The sequence below is a fragment of the Centruroides sculpturatus genome, unplaced genomic scaffold (genome assembly GCF_000671375.1).
Source record: "Centruroides sculpturatus isolate CEXI.00-Female unplaced genomic scaffold, Cexi_2.0 scaffold622, whole genome shotgun sequence".
Lineage (NCBI taxonomy): Eukaryota > Metazoa > Arthropoda > Arachnida > Scorpiones > Buthidae > Centruroides > Centruroides sculpturatus.
The window spans coordinates 240,650-260,711 of NW_019384842.1; the positions used below are offsets into that span (position 1 = coordinate 240,650).

The 20,062-nt window shown below is 32.0% G+C and overlaps 1 protein-coding gene across 10 annotated transcripts in view; it reads right to left on the reverse strand.

Annotated features, from left to right (window-relative positions):
• Window positions 1–20,062, reverse strand: part of LOC111630327 (zinc finger protein 540-like) — a 90,900-nt gene that overhangs the window by 66,408 nt on the left and 4,430 nt on the right. For 8 of the 10 annotated variants that reach the window (XM_023374420.1, XM_023374414.1, XM_023374417.1 and 5 more), the window contains 5 exons: window positions 18,077–18,232; window positions 14,656–14,815; window positions 12,466–12,611; window positions 10,631–10,802; window positions 956–1,387 (listed from right to left, as the gene is read on the reverse strand). In XM_023374420.1, the coding sequence (XP_023230188.1) occupies window positions 956–1,387; window positions 10,631–10,802; window positions 12,466–12,611; window positions 14,656–14,815; window positions 18,077–18,160 (994 nt within the window). In that variant the 5' untranslated portion in view covers window positions 18,161–18,232. Of the gene's footprint in view, window positions 1–955; window positions 1,388–5,567; window positions 6,213–10,630; window positions 10,803–12,465; window positions 12,612–14,655; window positions 14,816–18,076; window positions 18,233–20,062 lie in introns of those variants that run through there. The other 2 variants (XM_023374419.1, XM_023374421.1) reach the window with 2 other exon arrangements.

A 20,062-nucleotide genomic window follows, 5' to 3' on the forward strand; every position in this document is an offset into this window, starting at 1 on the left:
AACGGCGATTAAAATTATTTATATTAATGATGTCTCCGAAGTTCAAGGAACTATTCGCAGAAAAATAAGTTATTAGAAATCGGCCGCGGTTTGCTGAGCTGTTCCGCGACGAAAACAATGTTGAGCAATGGCGATGTCGAATGGTGACACTCGGTAAGTAATCCTACAATTTTTTGTTTAAAGCGTAGTTTATATGGATTATTTCCAAAAAATATATACGTATTTTGTAAATGTTGAGTCGGATTAGTCTAGAATTGATTAATTTTATGGAAGAAAACCTTTCAATCAGCCGTAGTCCGTAAACTTGACACATGTCGGGCTGTGATTGGAAGGACTCGTAAGAAATCGGATTCCTAAAGAATGGAACGTATCTATATCTTATAGGGGGGTCGACTGTACAGACCTTTATTGAATGTTTAAAATGTTATTGCTTGAGTTTTCTTTATATAATATAAATTTAAGTGTATTTGGAAATTTACTCTAGAACCAGGGCTGTGGAGTAGCATAAAAATCTACCGACTCCAACTCCGACTTTTCCTTACCATCCGACTCCGACTCTGTTTCATATACATAAAAAGTTGGTAAGTAAAAGGGAGTCGGAGTCAGCAGATTTTTTGACGACTCAGACTCCGGCTAAAACACCAAAACTCCACGACTCCGACTCCACATCCTTGTCTAGAACAAATTGTGTATCTGAATATTTTCAGCCAAATTTATGATATAAGACATCTAACAGATACAGATTATAATATTTTAAAGCAACGTAGAAAAATTTAACAATAAATGTGAAAATCTGACTTCAGATAATTTCTTGGTATAAACTCATGGAAATTAAAATACAAATACTTAAGTAGTTAATAGATTAAATATAGATGATAAATAAATATGACATAGAAAATCCAAGGAGTTTACATATTTAATATGCCAGCTCCTTCTGCAGGTTCTCCACATTTACCTGATCTCCAGTACAAAGAGGTTCCTACCACTGGTCCTGTCTCTCGATAGCTACGTTCAATTTCACATCCTGATCCCGGTGTGGCAATTTTGACCCGTTCTACAGCCTCTTCACTGTCAAGAATTTGCATTTCTCGAGAAGAATCAACAACTTCTTCAATGTATTTTCTTTGCGTGGCTTTGTACTTATTACATTCGTTTTCTTTCTGAGAATAGGCTTTTTTGGCTTGTTTACTTTTAGGTAGACTTCTTTTTCTCCGCTTTCTTTGCCGTGAAGTATTCATGCCTAAAGATTCATTTTCCTTAATTTCTGGAACTATCTCAGATAAAATGTTGTTCACGTGACTTCGAATTATAATAACTTCGATTTCAGTCAGCGGTCTAGACGTCGAGGGCTGCAGACTGTTGCTTCTGTCGTTCTCATTCCCCAATGCTAAATAAGAAAACGAATCATTAAATTAAAAATGGACTGATTTTAATCTAATTAATATGTTAATAAACATAATTAGCTTAATTTAAAGTAATTGTTGAAGTAAATGTTAAAAATATTTAAAATTATTGATTATACAAGGAGATTAAATCAATAGTTTGAATTAAAAAAAATAAATTAAAAAATTATAAATTATGCAAAAGATTAACTACATTGACTGTTTATAACAGTCAACAAGTGTTGTTATACACTCTTAAAACAAATCTAACGAAAAGTAAAAGTGGTTCTTATTATTAAAAAATCTCTAAATTAAAACATGGTAATTTACATTGTAATAAATTTTATTGTAAAATAGATAGAAATAATGTCAAAATATTATATAAAATTAAAAATTGTTTTAAAAGAAGAATGATAGAATATTTTTGTACCATAGATTATGCAAATGTAATAAATCTGAATACAGGAATGAATGTAGATGCATGCTGGGAAAAAATCGCACAGCATAAAAGGAACAGAAATTGTTAAAGTTCATTATGTCCACTGATGATCCTTTATTGTAAGTAAAACGAATTTGGATTTTACGAACATGAAGTTATTGGCAATTAAAGTTAAAATTTAGTATTTCAATGCTATTTGTTTGTCTGCTAAAATAAATCACTCTAAGTCTGATAAGAAAGAGTAGTTTTACTTGGTTTTAATCTGGAAATTATATTATTGATTTTTAGAATTTACAACAAATTTTTTATGAATTTTTTTACCAATCACATTGTTTTAAATTTTGTGAATATATGATTCTTATTATTATTTAAATAGTTAGCATAAGCATTTAAATTTATTAATATTAAAAAAATAATGCAAAAGTCTTTTAATTAATGCATAATTAACAAAACATTCAGAAATAGGGACAATCAACAGATTGTTCTAATAGTTGAAAAAGTGAATTGCTAGATGGTGCACAAGTAACTGACAAGTTTGTTTATTACCACATGTAGGCTTCTAGTAGGCTTAACATTGTATCTTTGTCACTCCACCACAACTAACAGTTGTACCTTTCTCAAATCTTGCTTCAACAGTATCATGTACAGGGTAAGAGCTTTAATTTCATACCTAAACAGTATTTTTAGTCCCAGCCATTTAATCAAATTAAGTCGAGCAAAACCGAAACTCTCTTAATTTATAGATTACAAGAGACAGCTCTACATTTCACATGCAATTACCTCTGATAAAATGACAAACAAATTGCACCAAGGAAAATTAGTGTCTCAACACAAAACTGCAGCTATAATCTATCCACATTTCTATCTGGACAGTCCACATAGAGATTTTGGAAGTTTAGACTTCTCCTCCAATCCGGCTATTGCTTACATAAAAACACTCTCAGCGCATAAGAGAAAACCATGATCTATAAATAACAGTATGGACACGCCACTATGCTTTAAAATCGGTAATGCACCATTTTCTGGCAAGAGACGACACTTAGATCCTGTTTAGCCCATTTTTCTCCTATTATGCCCTATTAATAAAGAATTGTATCTATTTTTTTCAGAAAAGCAAAAGCAATTAACTACAAGAATTTAAGAATTACTTTTATAATTACTTGTTGCTATTTTATTTTCTAAAATAAATAAAAAAAAATTATTGTCACACATAGTACACACAAGTGACAAATTTATGTGTACTATGTGTGACAACAAATGCTGTGTACTATGCAAGACGAAGAGTCAAGTCATAGTAACCAAAACGAAACAAAAAAATTAAATCAGTGTGTCAGCGTGTGTGTCCGTATTCAGGAATTTCCTAACAATATGAAATTTTTTCAATGTAGCAAACTTCTGTAGTGTGGTGTATGTGTTTCTATTCGATTGTAATGTTCCCAAGGTTTTTGTGGTGTGTGTGGTATGACACCTGTAGAGGAGAGAACAACAGGTACAGTACAATAAGAACCTTATCCATCTATCACAAATGCCTTATTTCCTGGCATAGTTCTGTGCACTTGCTGATTTTTTCAGTGCAATGTGAGTGTTTGGAAAGGATATGTCTATAACTTTATAAAAATCAAGAGATCAGGCTTTTAGAATCATATATAGTTCTTAAAATCAAATGGAGTTGTTAGAAAAAAGAAAATGAACAAGACTTAAAGATAAGTTTAAAAAATGGAATGGAAAGTGATAGCAATGATAGTCTAAAATACATGTTACTGCTTATAAACAAGCCAAGATGTCAGTAAGCTATTAATAAATCTGTATTCATACTCTACTTTTAATAATACTTTTTCAAATGCATCACTGAACTGTTGTTTCACAGTAATGTTTCTAGCAAAGTCTTTTGAGCATATCAGATTCAACAGCACTTGCGATCCATCTTCTTTGTTATAACAAACAGGAATGTTTTGACTGATGCACTAAGCAACAGACACTAATCATTCGATATAATAACTGAACGTTGGTTAGGTGCGTGTTGTGCCACTGCCTTGTCAGATCAAACCAAAGAAATGCTAAAATAATAAATCAATGTTAATAATAAGTTCCTACTACACAAAAATGTTTCTGCTAAGAAAAATAAAATTAAGATAAGTAAAAGGTTAATGTTAACTCTAGAGGAAGACCATGAAAGCTTAACTTACAAAGTCAATATATTTACATTAAGACTGTATAAGTTTATATAAATTTACACAGTTGTTTCCCATATATATACCTTAAGTGGATCTTGATTAAAAGATTAGTTAAAACATAATAAAAATTCTGTGACAAAAGCCACTCAGACAATTCCAGAATGCTGAACAATGTTAACCTCAGACTTTCAAATGTCTGCTTACTAAGAAAGCCTCCATTCTTTTTTTCTTATACTTTTTTAACAGCTGTTAGATCTTCCAACTGATCAAGCCATTTAATTGCATCTTCCATCACTTTTGAAGAGAGATTTCATCAAAAATTACACAATCATGACATTACTTCTCAGGCATAATGCTTAATTTTTTCTTTTAATTAATTAATCTAGATAATAAATTAGAATCAAATCCAAATTTAGCATCAAATTTACATATATATTTTCCTACGGTACTTGGTTGTGACAATGACAAGAACTTGTTTCTTTGAAGGAATTCATAGGCAGATAAATCCAAAATCCACTTAGTGCTATACAGTTTTGCTGACTGAGATTTGTTTGACTGCAAGATACGTTCAAAACTATCTTTTCTCTCTCAGAAAGTTTTTTCTGTTCTCTTCATTAGATAAAACTGTATCTTCAACAGCTGCAATCTTATTGAGTTTACAATTTTCTAACTGTTAGTCCTTGAATTTTCTGATATATCTGTACTTAAAAGTCTGTAACCTATACAGTTGCTATCTCATTGACCTTAACACTTGCGCATCATTAATATAACGAGCAATATTACTTTATGAAATTTGTCCATCACTTAATATATTTCTCCTCATACAGCATGATTGTAGCACAATATACAAAACAATTACTATTTATTTATGTTATTTTTACATAACACACAGTATACCTAATGACAACACATCAAATCACGAATTTGATGAAACTTCAATTGCACCTTTGGCTAACGTTATTTCAAAATATCAAATAATATAAAAGATATAACTAAATCTTCCTTAAAAACACAAACTGTGGATTATTAAAAAATTACTAAAGTTAAAAATGATCAAAATGCCAACCTTTTATTGTAAAATTTGGCACTTTCACAATAAAAACAATAACAATTTTTTACAATATCTACTGTCTCTTGTAGACTTACTTTACAGATTCTAAATTTTACTGCTCAGAGCCCTCCGACGATTCTTTCGGGTATTCATATTAATTTGCAGGTTTTTAAATTTGAAACAGACCTCGGCGAAGGTCGAACACGTTCCTTACGTTTTTATTAAAATTTTGTTACCAGATTTCAAAGGTTCTGGATTGTTTACAAAGATTTTGTTACATCTTCGAGCCATTTTTTCCGTCGACTCTAACAGTGCAACTACATAGACGCGAGCAGGCAAGAAACAGAGAGCACAAATCGTCATCACCTATTCTAGCTCTCTCGGGTCTATATAGTTGCACACTAAGATGACCGTAAAAGGATAAGAAAAGACTCGAGAATTACATCTTTTCTGTACAGTCTTCTATTTCTTCAATTTATTAACTTCTTTAAACAAAATTACTGCAAGGACATTTTACTTACTCGATAATACCTTTGCAACTTCTGAATTCTCATTTATTTTGGCAGTAGTTTTTCCCTTCCTTGGAGACTGACGTAATTCAGGAACTTCAACCGGCAAAGATGGCGCGCAATTGAAAAATTTCGTAGGATAAGCATCACGTTTTAGGCGCCATGTATTACATGGTATCACGACTCTCTTACCCTCAATTATATGCACATAATTCCTAAGTATAAATCTTTCATCAAAATGCAAGTCACATATTTGCGATTTTTTGGAGAATTCTAAATCATTTCTTTCAGGAATTAAACGTCTCCACTTATCTAACACCCTCGATCTTGCCCTGAAAAAATGCCGCTTCTCACTAGATTTGCTCCTACCAGACATACACCCAGTAACGAAACAAGTATCTGGCATGCTGCTATTTCTATTTATCGTAGAAAAATATTACGAAATTGCTCGAAAACGTCAAAACTATTCAATAACCGACTGCATACACCGACTTCTCCATGCCTCAATGCTACTGGAGCGCCAGCTATCGGCAACCTAACACATTGGGTACGTTCGTTAATTAAAGTAACCGTCTGATATCGTCTGCCGGAGTATATGAACTTCTTACTGTTTCATACGGGAGTTTATGAACGCGTTCCGTAGAAACTTTTAAACGCGCCGAGTTACTCGGAAGAATAAAAGAACGCACCCGTTAACTCTAGAACATAGCTGAGACATCAGACTCTGGTTGTATTTAAATTTATTTACAAACAAATTATTTTGTAAAGGATGTTTAAAAAATATATATATATCTAAAATTTTAAATAAAAAATTAAAATAATTTTTTTTCTCTCTCTCTCTTAAAATTGAAGCGATGATGTCATATCGGAAGGCGCATTAACGAATTACAGTCATGATTTCTTTTTTTAACTCTTTTTACTCCTTGAGCACTAAGAGGGCCTGTTTTAAGCAAGACTAATTATGGGTTCGACCACACCCACAATGGAGCGGCCATCTGTGAGGGTCCGACATATCCGAACGGACCACTCCCCAAAAATTCATGGGGATTTTTTGACCCGTCCGGATTCGATCCCGGTCCCCAGAGCGGTAGGCTGCCTTGACCGCTCGGTCCTTCGGTCTCAAACTGCCATAGTTATTAGATAATCAAGTAACCATTATAATTTCATACCGTTCAACCTACCGTACAGCATACCGTTCGGGGGAATCCGGAGATCGTATTCGAATGGGTCAAAAAGACCTCGGGAATTTTTTTGAATTGATCTATCTAAATATGTCAGGAGTCTTAAGTTAGATGGCCAAGCGACAAAAGTAGCATCCTACCGCTTTGGAGAACCCAGATCGAATTCGTTTGGGTCAAAAAAGCTCTAAGTGTTTTTCAGGTAGTGGTCAGTCCTGATACCACCCGCCGCCCCATTATGAGTTTGACCGAACCGATAATTCGCTCGTTACAAGATGCTCACAAGGAGGAGAGTTAAAAATATAGATATGTATGTCTCTATCCTTCATCACATCACTTGGCACAACTATGGGCATCAGAAAAGGCCCCTTTGTGCTCATAGGATTTGGTTAATTTTGTTATAACAACGTAACACGTGGCTGAGGGCTGGCTGACAGGGACTATCTGCGAAAAACTAAAGAAACTTCCACATGGCCAGCCTCATGGTGAGAAGTGAATGAAGCTTTAATAAAATTTTATCATTTGAAACAGAATCATTAAAATTATAGGAAGAACGTCAAAGCATTGAACGGGTATTATTTCTTACATCTAACTTAAACTTAAATAAACGGGTATTATTTCTTTATAATTATGTATCTATTACACATATGATGACGATAACATTTCGTTTAATTTTTATATAGCGTCATAAAATGGATAAAGCTTATGTAGCGTAACATACTGGATAAGGCTGATGTCGGCGAATTTGCGGACTCCCGACTACCTTCTTGTCTTCGATTCAATTCTTTTATATCGGGGGTCCTCCCTCTTTGGTTTCGATGCCCTCTTTTTAGCCACGTTACTAATTTCGACCAATAGTGAATATCTGTAGATAGTTCGCGGTGACACATTCGATGAGTCCTCTGGGAAAGGAAGTGACTCCGAGGAGAGAGAGATGCGATCATCTTCCGGTAATTATTAAATTGAAAATTTCGTCTTCGCTGGACTTTTGAACTACTGTAATTTAACATTCGAAAGTCGAAATTTTTCTCTAAAAAATTTCATCAAGTCCGGCTCTCACAATATATTAGAGAGGTTGCGCCCGACGTTTTCAACGCGAAAACCTGAACGTCGGACGTTCAGCGCCACTTTCGTGTAAGCCTAGAAGTTTGACAATGGTGTTTGGATAGTCAGTGGAATCATGCTGGACGTTCCAAACGCCATTGTGTAACTTCTAGGCTTACAGGAAGGTGGCGCTAAACGTCCGACGTTCACGTTTTCGCGTTGAAAACGTCGGCCGCAACCTCTCTATTAACACTAGAACTTCACAGTTTGTCCACGTCTGAAGAACAGAAAAAAAAGGCGTGGGGGAAAAACAAGAGGGAGCTCGAGAGCAAAAAGAAATGACTAGTCTATAACACTAACATATAACAGGTCATGAAAATGTTTAGAAAAATATTTTCCTTATTTTATACCACTACGAAGCTATAACGCACTATTGTCTTGTAAGAGCTTGTAAGTTGACTTAATGCATGATTAATGAATCATGTGATTCAAAGCTCTAATACATCCCTACCACAATTTTGACCATAATAGTGAAATCAGTGTTAGGCCTGACTCGTAATGGGACCAATTAGCATGGATTAGAAACTGAAAACATGTCTCAACTTGTGACCACAATCCAGATCTGAATTGGACATCTAAAGGATTCCTGAAACATTTTCATAGACAAAAAAATATAAATAATTTTAAATCAAATTTATTTACAACTTTACTAAAGATGTTTCTATATCAAACTTTATAAATTATACAACGAGAATGTTTAGTGTTTTACACTTTATCAATAGGAATATTTATTGCCATATACAGAGCTTATAAGCATATTTAACAATGCTTTTCACGATGTATTTTGATCTAAATTAGTGTCTGAATAACATGGCGGAGGAAGAATCAGACCACGCGACCCATTCCATAATAAATTATAATTCATCTGACCGACGGGTAGAAGAAATAACGACATATTGGAGTTTTGCAACTGATGAAACTTTTGATGTTCCATAAAATCTTTCTTGGATGAGTAACTAATTTGGCATAAATTGCATTCGTAATGCCCAAGTTTATGATATTCTTTCACAGAGTTCTCTTTTGCATCACTTTTTAACAAAGATTCTCGAAAATGTGACCTTTGGTGGGTTATTAACCCTATTTTCGATAAGAAATTTTGATTGCAAATTTTGCAAATTGTGTCCTTGTAACTATTCTCTGCACATGACATGTATTTCAGATTCTTTTCAAACATCTTGAACAAGTCAGATTGAATAGGCGTACGCCCACAAAACTTTTTATGCCAACGCAAAGTCGAAATCTTCTTGAAATTCTCATTGCATACTTCGCATTGAAAAGTTTTGTTCTTGCAATAATACCTCTCGTGATGTTCTAAAATCCTTTTCACATGAAAAATCCTACCACAAAATTTGCAACGCAAATCTATAGTTTTGTGATAGATCTGTTGGTGAATTAGTAAGACGCTCTTCACTTTGAAACCTTCTCCGCAATATTCACAATGGAAAGAATTCTCTTCATAATGATTCCTTTGATGAAATATCAAATTTAGTTTCTTGTGAAAACTCTTTTCACAGACTTCACATTGATAAGATTTCTCTTCTGAGTGGCATTTCTGATGGATCCTTAAAGCTAATTTCATTCCAAAGCTTTCTTTGCAGAGCTCGCATTGATAGAGTTTATCTTCAAAGTGGCATTTCTGATGAAGCATTAAATGTACATTCCTCATGAAGCGTTTTTCACAAAATTCGCATTTAAACCCACTTTCTATTGGGTGACTTTTCAAGTGAATTATCAATCTTAACTTAGTCATAAAATATTTTTTGCATAGTTCACATTGATAAGCTTTTTTGCCAGAGTGAGATTTCAGATGAAGTGTCAAAGCCAATTTCATCTTGAAACTCTTTTCACACAGTTCACACTGGAAGAGTTTTTCTTCAGCATGATATTTCTGGTGCCAAAATAAGTATTTTCTCATCTTATATTTCATTCCGCAACGTTTGCATTGATAAGGTTTGGCTCTGGAGTAACTCCGTTGTTGAAATATGATATTCGAATCTAATTTAAATTCCCTTCTGCATGCTTTGCAATGCAAAGGGATTTTTCTTAAAAGTGCGATTTCATGATTTTGTAAATAGAATTGTATGAAAGAATTTTCCTTGCAGAGACTACAAGCAAATGCTTTCTTTCCGACGTGTAGAAAAAGGTGATTCACATAAACAAATTTGCTGAAAAAATACTTATTGCATAGCTTACAGTGATATCTCTTTTTAGTAAGAGTTAATAAGTACTTTCTAACGAAACTTTTTCTTACCATATTAGTTCTACAAATCACACATTCTTTTCTAAATCTAAGTATAGATAGATACTTAGATGTTTCACTATCGTTCTCAATGTTACTCTCACCCCTAAATGCTTCATTAATATTATAATCACCATTTACTGTTTCAATTCTTCTTTCACAATCTACAAAATAAATTAAAATAAAAAATTTAAAATACCAGTATACATGAATTCATGAACTATTTAATTATATGAGAAAGTATTTATCAACTACCCATAAAAAAATAAATCAAAGTTAATTCTTTTTGTCTTGCGGGCACTAAAAGAACTCTTTTTTTCTGTAACTATTGTGAGCCAGGCTGAGCCAACAATGGAAGCAGCAAGGTGATGAGAGACAAGGCCCAATACATAGGCCTTACATATCTGGAACAGATTACATCTGTCCCAGATATGTAAGGCCTTGCCCTTTACTATTCAGTGGTCCTGGTCAAACCTTTGATGAATATGATTAAAAAGGCCCTCTTAGTGCCACAAACTGTTTCAATTTGAAATTAAAATTTCAAATATAAATACCTTTATTATTGATGTTTTTATTGTTCAACAAAAACTGTGAATCTATTTGTGTAATTGCATGCGTTATATTCCAAAGGTGACTCATGTCGGGTAGAGTCTGGCCAATAAAAAAGTTTTTGTCTGTACTATAATTCTCTTCATTTGAAATGAAATTTCCTTCTTTCCTTTGAATCTATAATAAAACAGAGGGATGTAAATATAGTTATAAACTAAAATTAAATCAGTATTAAACATAATCCAGATTATACAATAGTGATAGATTCAAGTCCCTTTCCAAATCAGGGATTATTCATAAATTATGTAATGCTGTTTTTATACTTTTTAACTACAATCCTACCCCAAAATGCTCCATTTACCTACACACATACCTTCTCAAAATTACATAACACACATCCTCAAGCCACTGTTTTATTGTTCTAATAATAATACACAGCACAGAATACAAAACATTACATTAACCTCATTAATTACATGTAAAATGTATAGAGCAATAAAGCAAAATGTACTCATACTTCTGATAAAAACTGAAGTATAAGTATATATTATAGATTAGATTGGGTCCACTGAACTATGGTAGTTGGTCGGAGTTTGAACCTCAACAACCGTTGGATAGACTGTTGGTGAGATTATATATAACTTCAACAGTGAAGTTATACATAGCTAAACAGAATTTCTAGGTTTTCTTCACATTTATAATAACTAAACAAGTGTTAGAAACCTCAAGAATGGGCCCAGTTTCCCATAGAAAATCTTCTTGAGAGGCATTGCCTTCTCCCATTAATCCAATATAAACCTGTTACAAATAATTAAACCCAAGATACAATTCTCTGGACCAGTTTTCAAGTGAAAAATATTATATTTTGTTAGAATCTTACAAAATTTTCAATACAGTCGACCCCCCCCTATAAGATATAGATACGTTCCAATTTATTAGGAATCCGATTTCTTACAAGTCATTCCAATCACAGCCCGACACGTGTCAAGTTTACGGACTACGGCTGATTGAAAGGTTTTCTTCCAGAAAATTAATCGATTCTACACTAATCCGACTCAACATTTCCAAAATACGTATATTTTTTCGTAGTTTTATAGGAATCGTAATTATAGGGACCGTAATTATAGGGGGGTCGACTGTATTAGAATAAAATACAGTAATCAAATCTCTAAATACCAGACTATTATGATTCTATCATGATTAACAATTATCAATAGAAAGTAATTTAGTGTAAAGGTAAGCACTAAGTGTACTGATATTAATAATTTATTATCATATTACTAATCAAATAATTGAGCCTAATTTTTATTACCAGGATACATTTTTGGCAAATTAATTAAATATACAAAGCTATGTAATTTGGACTATAAGTAGGCAACTAGATCACTATGTTAAATCAAATATTCTGGAAGGAAAGACCAATCTGGAGCAGGACTCAAATCTTTCAGCTTCTGCTTATTATGGCTGTGTTTGCCAATTATACTGATAGATGATAATCTTCACTTCCAGACTAAATGAGTCTGAAAATTGAAGGCTTGAGTCCTGCTCTGGATTATTCTTTTTTCCAGAAGTTCCTAAATTAATTATTTAATTCTAATTAATGAATTTAATACAAGGTGGTGACTTAATCACTTTTCTTTAGTCCAAATTACATAGCATTTGTATATTCAATCAGCCAAAAATGTAGCCCGATATTAAAAATTTGGCTTCATTACTTGATTAGCAATATAAATATAGCTTGTTTTCTTATATTTATGCTATTTTTATTTAATAAATTTATGAAAGTTACCAAAAAACAAAATATATTTACAAAATACAGATTTTATCATCATTGACTAACCTTTGTGCATTTCCCATCATCAAGTTTAATGTTCAATCTTTCACAAACAACTTTGCATTCAAATTTCAATTTTGGATCTTGCCGAATTTTAAATTCCTCATTCAACTTCAATTCTTTTTCAATACTTTTTATTTTTGAGTAGGATTCTAGAAAAACCATTAAAAAAATTCCAATTACATTTGTGTCATTTCTGAGAAATAATTAAATTGACACCTTTAAAAGCTTGCTATGGTGCGATAATAGGCTTCTAAACACTGCATTAAACTCTAAATTTAACTCTAATTTCTGAGATTAGATAAATACACTTGCTAATCTAGCCATTTCTTGAACAGAGGGATGCCAAGATCAGTGAGAGTGCCAGATTATGGAGCCTCAGGCATTAAATATTAATTATTGTGTACAGCTTAGGCAAGCCTCTGCTTGGCTAAGCTGTACACAATAATTAATATATTCTCATCCATGTGTGTAGTTAGGAAAACAGAGGGAAATGATTGAGTATATCCACATCTGCTAATTACATAGAATATACAAAACATATAAAACAAATATATTATGTCTTATAATATATTATGTCATATAAAACAAATATATAAAACATATAAAACAAATATATTATGTCATGAAGTGAAGACATGACACAGCTTGCACCAGCACACAGGTGAGAGAGAATGAGATCAAATTAGCTTGACATCACCACAAGTTGAATGGTAGTCAATATGTCAATATCGTGTTGTCAGTCACACAGTCTGTATAAAGTCAATGATAAAAAACATTGCTCTTCAGTACTGATTCTTTTTGAAGGCATGAGGGCAAATAATAGTGTGCTCACATGCAATACTATACACAGAGATGAAACCTGAGTAAATAGGAAAACAGGATTTGTAAAATAACTAACATTTCCATGGAAACAGAAGTACTAGGCAATCACAATGCTGGATATGCAGGATAATTGAAAGGCTAGAGTATTAAGAACTGGATTAGAAAGAGTATACTGTAAATATATTCAAACAACCAACTGAAATTATAATTATTTGCTTTTTGTCCAATATTGTAATAAATCTTCTGAACAGGTATATATAATTTGCTATAAATTTTAAGGACTTATCACACCAAAGTTTTCAATTGGAAAGCTCACTAAGATTTTATTAAATTAATATTTACATTTCGAACCATATACCCTACCTTGGTTATAATTCAGGTATATTTGTACTATCCAATTTGCATTTAACATTAAATTTTAATTCACAATTGGTATCCGAAGAGATGGAATTATAACCGAGGTAGGATATATGGTCTGAAATGTAAATATTAATTTAATAAAATCTTAGTGAGCTTTCCAATTGAAAACTTTGATGTGATAAGTCCTTAAAATTTATAGCAAATTACATATAAATGTTCAGATAATTTAAACTAACTGAAATTTTTAATTATTCAAACTAAAGCCAGATTAAATTTTGCCTATAATAAACTAATTAATAGATAAATAAACAGCTTCATTTGACCTAAAACTATCCAGACTTTCAAATTCAATTTATAATAGGAAAACTTAGAACAAGATGACGGTCTAACAAAATTATCTAACCTTTATGCAAAATTACATTGTTTTATCATTTATTAATTAGTCTTATTATAGCTTTAAAGCAGTGTTTTTCAACTTGTGGGTTGCGAAGCCTTACACGGGGGTCACAGGTAAAAGAAAAAGACAAGTGTTCGTTGGTCATACACTACATTAAAAAAAACTACAGTTTCAGCGAGAAGGCTGTATCTGTTTATTTTACAGTACAATTGGTGTTTTGATCAATATTTAGGTCTCTACCATGGGTGTAGCCAGGAAGGAACCTGGGTGGATACGGCCCACCCCAGAAAATCATAGCCGAAAAAGTGTTGAGCTGACCTGCTAGAAGAAACTTTATCTGTGTTAAGTTATTGTCGATTCTTATAAAATTTTCATTTTAATCAACAATAATTTATCTCAACAGAAAGAAAATTAAATACATAGTTTTTAAAATCACTGATATAGTTTTAATATGGCCCTGGGGAGTTGCCAGAATTTTTTAACTTGTAAAAGGGTCGCATATTCAATAAGGTTGAAAAACACTGTTTTAAAGTAATCACGGTCCAATCGTTTGAGACATATAAATATTACTATTTAGAAAAAAATAAATAAAATAAAAATGGATTATTACATACTTTGAATGAAATCAGGAAAACTTGTTTGGAAACCATAAGCTTCATTTCCTTTATAATGAATGGATAATGTATTGTTTTTCTTTGGAGTAGACAGAACATTGGCATCATCATCACTATCATCATCAACATCATTCATATAATGAATCCTGGCATTATGAAACTATTTAAATAAAATATAGATTGTATTATATTTACAACATTTCTAAAGAACTTTTCTGTAATTTCAGTAAAATAACATTACAATCCTTCTGAATTTTCAGAAGAAAATATCTGTAAAAATCCACTTGAATTAAAACAAAATAACAATTTTGCTAACTTCAATTATTCTTATTTTCTTTTTAATATAGAGGATGGATTAGTAGCAGTAGGACAATGTTTGAAGCATTCTATAGCAGTGGTTCTCAATCTTTTTGAAGACAGGGAACACTAAACTTTGGCATTTTTTTTCCACATAATAGTTACAATACATCAACTTTAAAGCAAGGATAGAAAACCTTTTTGAAATCAAGCGCACTTGGTCTAGTAGATGACGACATTGGCATTTGCTGATTACATTCCCATACAAAAATTATTTTACATTGTATTGGTTTTTCTTTTGCAATAATTTTTAATTGTATATTTGATTTTTTTGCAGAACACTTGAAGAGGTTTCATGGAGCACCCTTGTTCCGCAGACCAAGGATTGAGAACTACGGCTCTACAGTGCTTCAAACATAGCTCCAAGCATGCATCAACATTGGTGTGTATAAAGATTGGCCAAGAGATAGAACTGTTCAAAGCTGATAACTAATTTATATAAAAAAAAAAAAACCCTTGCTTTTGCGATAAAAATAATGCTTGTAATATCACAGTGTTACAAATATTGACCTAATACTTCTGATGCACCATGTCCTTTCATCATCATCTTATCTGCAAAAGATACAACTGAAAGAAACATTAATCACATCGATAACCTTTGTTTAATTCCAGTATTTCTTTAAAATGACAAATGTTTTCAAACAGCTTGACTGTCTTGTTTCAGGTCCATTGTACATGTTCCATTTAGAATGCTCATCCTATTGTGTTCTACATTCAAACCAAATCCAATTTCAATTATATTTGAAATTTATGAAATTTAAATTTACCAAATTAAATTTTAAATATAACGTATTCTGTTTAATTTTATGTTAACACCCCAGTTTAATTGAGTTATTATTATAATCTATTTTTGCCGCTATCATAAAAAGCTTTCTACGCATATAATATCAAATCTGCATCTTGTATATTAATGCACTCTATCTAAAATTTAGTTTCTTCTATGAAGTTTGAATGTAGAACACAATAGAATGAGTAGTCTAAATGAAACACGTACAACAGATCTGAAGTAGGATGGTCAAACTGTTCAAAGACATTTGTCATTTTAAAGAAATACTGGAATTAAACAAAGGTTATCGATGTGATTACTATTTACATTGTTCAGGTTTGGATTTGTTTCTCTTTAACTGAAAGAGAAAAAATACCTTTACCACTACTTTTACAGGGTGTCTGAAAAGTTACTGTGCAGTGAAAAATGTTTAATAAAAGTGAAGTTTTACATACAATATGGCAGTTTCTCATATATGAAATGCCAGAAATGTCCTCCAGAAGCCCCAAAATCTGGGGGGGTGGAGACCTAATGGATCAGTTCTATGGGAGATTATGTGATTGGCAATGAAATCTAACTGAAAGCTGTAAGCCAAAAACTGGAACATCAGTGAGTGAGCAGTAATACCATCTGTCATAAAGTAGAAATGTGGAATGTATCATTTATGGGTCTCTTTTACAAATGTCATGCATATAATTTTAATGTCATTACAAATTTTTCACTGCACAGTAAGTTTTTACACACACTGTATAAAGTCTAATAAAATTAAGAGCACTTTTACCTAATTATTGATTGCCTTACATCATAGATAATGGTCTAGACTAGATTAATAACATGCAGTGTCACAAATAAAAGCTAAGGAAGAATTTAATTAACATCTCATGACTTTTTTAGAAAAATTCTCATTCATTTTGACTGACTCCAACATGCATCAAGCTCATCTTTGACAGTCAAACAAAAATCTGTCATAGACTCATAATACACAAGAGGTTTAAGTCAGCAAATTCAATCCAATTGAGATATATTACAGAATAACAATATAACATTAAAATATATGAAAGCATCCTGGTATTTTTGAAACCGTGCCAGTAATCTTTGTAATTCAAACACAAATTATTTATTGTATTTATACAGACACTTGGCAAATCACAGAATTAAATTTTATTCAGTTGATACGTGTTCTTTTCATTTATACACATTTCAATATATATACGAAAGCATCTAAGCATAAAATTAGAGCCAAATTACATTTGTTTTTTAATTCTCATTCTTATGGGCACTAAGAGGGCCTTTTTAGGAAACAACTATGGGTTCAACCAGACCCAAAATGGGGGTGGCTGGGTGATGAGAGATGGTGTCTGATATATCGGGACAGAATACTCCCAAAAATCCTGGGTTTCTTGACCCATCCATATTCACCATAGTATTAGATTGCCATGTTAATCACATGGCAATCCAGCTTTTGCCAAATTACATGTAAGTATTTTCACTATAAATACTTAAGTAAAGTAGCTTTGAGTGTAATCAAAGCATATATTTATATGGTATTTAGAAATAACTTTTTGTTTAGTTTTTCTCACACAGACATTTTAATGCTATGTTGTTAATTCATAATTTTCTGCAGTAAGAAAAGAAAATAAGAGATACTTAGTCTCAATTTATACAAGTAAAAACAGAGACTGTTTTATATATTTTTGGTCCCCAACCGAATTTCTTTAAAGGTATTATATGAATACAGAACAAAAATATAGTAATGAGCAGTGAGATCAACTTTAAGACAGTAATGTAAAGCCATATCCTGAAATGCCCACAAATTAATGTGGCTTTGGTAGCAATACTAACGACTCAAGAGCAGTGGCACACCCTGGCACCCTCCAAAGAAAAAGGAAAACAAATACTAGAAAATTTTCAAAAACCTTTTTTAAATTAAAATTAATGTTTTATTTGTATTATGTTGTATCTATTTATGAATTAGTAGTCACATAAGGTGGAAATTTTATTAAATTTGAATTAAAATTTTTTTAATCTGTTCAACTCAGCTCCTGAAGATTAAAGTCTGAGTGTACCACTGCTCAAAAGTATTGTATCTAATACCTCGTCTTAACACAAACATGTTGATCTGTCATGTGATATGAGCTAACTTCAAGTGGCATCATATTCACATTGAGGGTATAAAGATAGTTCAAGTTAACACAATCCCCAATGCTTAACCAATACTAAGCATTGAGGATAGAAACTATCCAATCCTTTCACACAGAATAACTAAACTATTTTATGTCGTAAATAAGAATTTCTTACATTTTGTAAATTTCTTGAATTATTAAAGTTCAAATAACTTGAATCTAACATATTTGAAGAGACTTCAATTCTGTCTGCTTGCATATTTAATAAACTGGGTTCAAAATCATTTCTAAATATGAAGATGTAACAGGATTTCACTCTGGTATTATGATTCTGAAATATAAAAATAATTCAGTTAAAATAATATATAAAGTTAATGAATGAATTTTTAAAGAGTAAGACAACTGAGATTTATTGATGTTCCATGTCAAGTAATATCATTCCTATTTTCATATATTAATGAGAAAATACCAGAATAATGGGTTAATGGATTTATTTATTTCTAGAATTATAGTTATTTTGGGGTCTGACAACATAATGGGGCTGTTTATTAAATACATATAGTCTTCAGGCCTTTTTTTTTTTAACCCCTTCTTCTTGATTGTGTAAGACAGTATTATACTCTTGAAAAGCTCCCTTCCCTTTACTTATGCATACAATAGTTCACAAATCCCTTGACATTAAAGGAATGAATTAAAAACAGTTTTATAAATATTTTCTAACTTATAGTTTATTGACATTACTAGTAAGTACACATATAAGAACAAATCTATATGCCACTAATACCGGTACAGTAGAGTCTCGAAAACTCGACCTAATGTGGACCGAAGGATGGCCGAGTTTGTGAAAATGCCGGGTTATCAGGAATGGGGTTAAAAAAAATAAGTATGAGTGTTTCCTCAGAAAATACTGTACTGTACTTGTTTGTATTGTTTACTTGAGAATACAACAGAGAATAAACTGCCCAAATACCCTTAAACAAAGGAAAAGTATGTACTTTATGAAGGCATAGAGCCTTTACTACATGAAAATGAAAATTAATGAATACACTGTGTACAGTAATTTACCTGATAAGACAGACCTCAGAAAAATATTTTATGAGGCATAAAGCTGTCTATAATGAAAATTAATTAAATAAGGATTTTTTTTGCCCTGCCAAGGTGTGGCCGAGTTACCCAGAGTGCTGGGTTATCGAGTGCCGAGTTTTCGAGGCTCTACTGTACTACTAAAAAAGTCTGCATATGATGTCTGGCCCTCTCCCTCCCTATTGTGTACAATGGTGTACTTTTTGCAACCTTCTTTCCATTAACTATACATGTAACTAATGGATGGCCTTTGGTAATTTCAGCTATTAGTATTTAATGTTCATAAATATTATATCTACTTATAATTAGTATATAACCATCTTCAGGCATAGTGATATTCAAGACACTTTTAAAATCAGTTTAACCACAACTTTAATGAGTTAATTTCTATATTTTTAATTGTTAATTATCTAAAAATGTTCTAACAAAGAAAATCTGGAATAGATATACTCCTCAATCCAAAAAGAATACAATAAATTAAAATGGTAGCAATTACGTTAATTATTATTCTAGAATATTGTAGTGCACATTAAAACATTAGAAAACTGTCCAAGTTTCAAATTTTCCCAGTACAGTTTCTCAATTTGCATACTTCATGCCACACAAAATACATTCAACCAATACTCAACTTCTTCCTATGTCACTCCTCCCATAACAGCCACATTTCTACAGCTCCTGCAGATTATTTGTGTTGCACAGTGGCGAGTGATTCTGACCTTGCACTCTGAAGAACGTAAAATGCCTTTTCTGTTGTAAAGTTGCCATTTTCATTTATGGCACTTCCTAGAAGCAATAGATGACAAGATAGTTGAATGCAAATGGGAGATGAAATTCAGACAGTTACTCTATTGATTAGTGTATGTCGCCTACTTCTCAGATAATAATTAACATAATTACAGTAATTTTAAATGGTAGAATTCTTTTTGGAAGGCACTGTATATCATCCCAATAAGTTAGGATACTTTTACCATATTTATCACTTTAATTTTATTAGTTCTCAATACAATTAATCCAGTATATCGGCAGTTAGGAAGTGATATGAAGATAGTTTCAGATTTTAAAAGTATTACTTGCCAAA